We start from the raw sequence: 3,677 nt of genomic DNA, 5'->3' as shown, positions 1-3,677 counted from the left end.
GTTTACCCCTGACATGTATGGTTATATGTACTCCTGTATGTAAATTGTTTTGTTGTTATTAAAATGCATAAAAAATTAAAAATCAAGTATCGTGAGATCCTTGAAGTAATAATGAACAAGAAAAATATATGTGATTTGTAACGAACTTTTTACAAAAATAAATAACACGGTATTGTATATTTTTCTTGCAGTAAATCTGCCACTAGAAAAATGTAACAGAGTTAGTTTTATTTACATTTACATTTACATTTAGTCATTTGGCAGACGCTTTTATCCAAAGCGACTTACAAAGCAGGACTAGATTAAGCGAATCATCATGAAGAGGCAAAAACCAAAGCTACGCAAGGAGTGCTCAAGATACAAAGTTCAGGCATTATTCAGAGTAGCATAAGCCCGATAAGTGAGGTTTTTAGAGGGAAAGGGGAGGGGTTTTTTTTTTTTTTTTTTTTTTATGTGGTTAAGTGCTCACGGAAGAGATGGGTTTTCAGATGCTTTTTGAAGGTTGTCAGGGATTCAGCATTCCGGATGAGGGAGGGGAGAGTGTTCCACCAGCATGGAACTGTGAATGAGAATGTTCTGGAAAGTGATTTTGTGGCTCTCTGCGATGGAACCACGAGACGTCGCTCGTTGACTGATCGTAGGCGTCTGGTAGGGATGTAGACTCGTAGGAATGAGTTAAAGTAGGAGGGAGCTGAGCCTGTGATAGATCGGTAAGCAAGCGTCAATGCCTTGAACTTGATGCGAGCAGCGAGAGGTAGCCAGTGCAGAGAGATGAACAGAGGAGTGACGTGGGCCCTCTTGGGCTCGTTGAAGACAAGACGAGCTGCAGCATTCTGGATCATCTGTAGAGGTTTAGTTGCACTTGAAGGAAGACCGGCCAGAAGAGCATTGCAGTAGTCAAGCCTAGAAATGACCAGGGCCTGGACGAGAAGTTGTGTTGCATGCTCAGTTAGGAAAGGCCTGATCTTCCTGATGTTGTGCAGTGCAAACCTGCATGATCGAGCTGTCTTTGAAATGTGATCTGTGAAGGTCAGCTGGTCATCAAATGTTACTCCAAGATTTCGGACCGTCCTTGATGGGGTGATTGAAGATGAATCTAGCTGGATAGTGAAGTCGTGCTGTAGAGATGGATTGGCAGGGAGGACGAGAAGCTCAGTCTTTGGCAGGTTGAGCTGTAGGTGATGTTCCTTCATCCATGCCGAGATGTCCGCCAGACAGCTTGAGACCCGTGCAGCTACTGTGGGATCATCTGGTTGAAACGAGAGGAAGAGCTGTGTGTCATCAGCATAGCAGTGGTAGGAGAAGCCGTGCGCTTGTATGATGTGTCCCAGTGATGTGGTGTAGATGGAGAAGAGGAGGGGTCCAAGAACTGAACCCTGGGGAACCCCTGTGGTCAGCTGATGCGATCTGGATAGCTCGCCTCTCCATGCGACCTTGAAGGACCTACCTGTGAGATAGGACTCAAACCAGTGGAGTGAAGTACCTGTGATGCCCAGTGATGAGAGGGAGGACAGAAGGATCTGATGATTCACAGTGTCGAAGGCAGCAGACAGATCCAGGAGAATGAGGACTGAAGATTTGGAAGCAGCTTTTGCGATCCGTAGGGCTTCTGTGACTGATAGTAGTGCAGTCTCAGTAGAATGGCCTTTCTTGAAGCCGGATTGGTTGACATCCAGCTGGTTGTTTCGAGACAAGAAGGATGTTACTTGGTTGAAAACAGCTCTTTCAAGTGTCTTTGCAATAAATGGTAGGAGGGAGATGGGTCTGTAATTCTCTACAGTTGATGTGTTTAGTGTTGGTTTTTTAAGCAGTGGAGTAACCCGAGCTTGCTTGAATGCTGTAGGGAAGGTGCCAGTATGGAGGGATGAGTTTATGATGTGTGTGAGTGCTGGTAGAAGTGTCGGAGAGATGGCTTGTAGAAGGTGCGAGGGGATGGGGTCTAGAGGACAGGTGGTAGGATGACTGGAGAGGAGAAGTGTAGATACTTCTTCCTCGGTTAGCGGAGAAAAGGAGGACAGAGGGACATTGGCTGAGGAAGGGGTCGGTCTGGGTTCCTGTGTGTGTGGAGCCGAGAACTGACTGCTGATAGTTGTAGTTTTGTTGGTGAAGAAGTTCGCAAAATCGTCAGCAGTTACGGAGGAGGTGGGTGGTGGTGGAGGTGGACAGAGGAGAGAGTTGAATGTCTTGAAAAGTACTCGTGTGTTGGAGGAGCTGTTGATCTTGTTGTGGAAGTATGAAGATTTTGCAGCATGAACATCTACAGAAAAGGAAGAGAGGAGAGATTGATACATACCCAGGTCAGATGCGTCTTTTGATTTGCGCCATTTCCTCTCCGCTGCCCTGAGTTCAGTCCGGTGTTCACGAAGAACCTCAGATAACCAGGGGTTGGAGGGAGTAGCGCGTGCTGGCCTGGAGGAGAGAGGGCAGATAGTGTCTAGAGAAGAGGTTAGAGTGGAGCATAAGGTATCCGTTGCGGTATTCACATCCAGAGATGAGAATTGTGAGGGTGGGGGAAGAGAAGATGACACGGCAGAGGAAAGGTGTGAGGGAGAGAGTGAGCGCAGGTTTCGCCTGAAAGTGACTGGAGGTGGGGTTGGAGGTGCAGGGGTAGAGAGTTGTAGACTGAAAGTAATGAGGAAATGATCTGAAACATGGAGAGGTCTCACCAAGATGTTCTCTGTGGTGCAGTTGCGTGTGTAAACCAGGTCCAGTTGGTTGCCTGATTTGTGAGTACCTGTGGTGATGAGTCGTGTGAGATCGAAGGAGGCTAGGAGGGAGATGAAGTCTGCTGCATGCGGCTTTTCGAGATGGATGTTGAAGTCACCGAAGACTAGGAGTGGGGTGCCGTCCTCAGGGAAAGTGGACAGCAGCACATCCAGCTCATCCACAAAGTTACCCAGCTGACCTGGGGGACGATAAATGACTACAATATGGATCTTAATGGGAGTTGTAAGTGTAATAGCATGATATTCAAATGAGTTGTTGTTGCATAGAGAAGAGAGCGTGGAGTATTTGTAATTGTTAGAAACAAGGAGCCCTGTACCCCCACCCCTCCCAGACTGGCGAGGGGAGTGAGAGAAGGAGAAATTGTTAGAGAGAGCAGCGGGGGTTGCTGAGTCTTCTGGCCGGATCCAGGTCTCAGTCAAGCCTAAGATATTAAGAGAAGAATGAGATGCAAAGGCTGGAATGAAGTCAGCTTTATTGACTGCTGACTGACAATTCCATAGACCCACGGAAAGAGAGAGAGGAGTGTGTGAGGATGAGAGAATGGGACGCAGATTGGCAGTATTGCGCTGCCTTTTGCACGTGATGAAAGGGCGTTGCCGAGAGATAACAGGAATGTATTGAAGGCACATGTTGATTAAGGTGAACAATAAGATAAAAAGAGTGAAGGAGAAGGGAGAAGGAGATACTTAAGTGCCTTTCTGGTGTCCTTGCTCGGTGGAGTCGCGCAGGTAGAGTCGCTGGTCTTTACCCGAGTCGGTCTTCACACGAGGAGGCTGAACACGAGAGCTGAACGCTTCCGCTGACGCTTCCGCGACAGCGCGCAAATTACACAGATATACAGATAATGCTTTCACCGCTTGAGTGAGTACAGCTGTTTCTCTCGGGCAATTAAGTCTGAATAGCGTGAGAATGCGCTGAATCGAAACTCTTCAATAGCAAAGGCTTAAGTG

General features: G+C 47.4%; 1 protein-coding gene across 1 annotated transcript in view; it reads right to left on the bottom strand.

Annotated features, from left to right (window-relative positions):
- Nucleotides 1-235: 235 nt before the first annotated feature.
- The window catches only part of LOC311085948 (uncharacterized protein), a gene marked incomplete at its 5' end in the record, with an annotated part of 12,404 nt that continues 8,962 nt past the window's right edge, over nt 236-3,677 (bottom strand). Inside the window, 3 exons of the mRNA XM_084118567.1 lie at nt 236-2,434; nt 2,735-3,148; nt 3,422-3,532. Of these exons, the coding sequence (XP_083974693.1) occupies nt 450-2,434; nt 2,735-3,148; nt 3,422-3,532 (2,510 nt within the window). The 3' untranslated portion in view covers nt 236-449. The remainder of the gene's footprint in view (nt 2,435-2,734; nt 3,149-3,421; nt 3,533-3,677) is intronic.

Source organism: Abramis brama, assembly GCF_963993115.1.
Source record: "Abramis brama genome assembly, chromosome: 6".
NCBI lineage: Eukaryota > Metazoa > Chordata > Actinopteri > Cypriniformes > Leuciscidae > Abramis > Abramis brama.
Note: the sequence above shows the minus strand (reverse complement) of the source record. Positions and strands in the feature narration are given on the sequence as shown.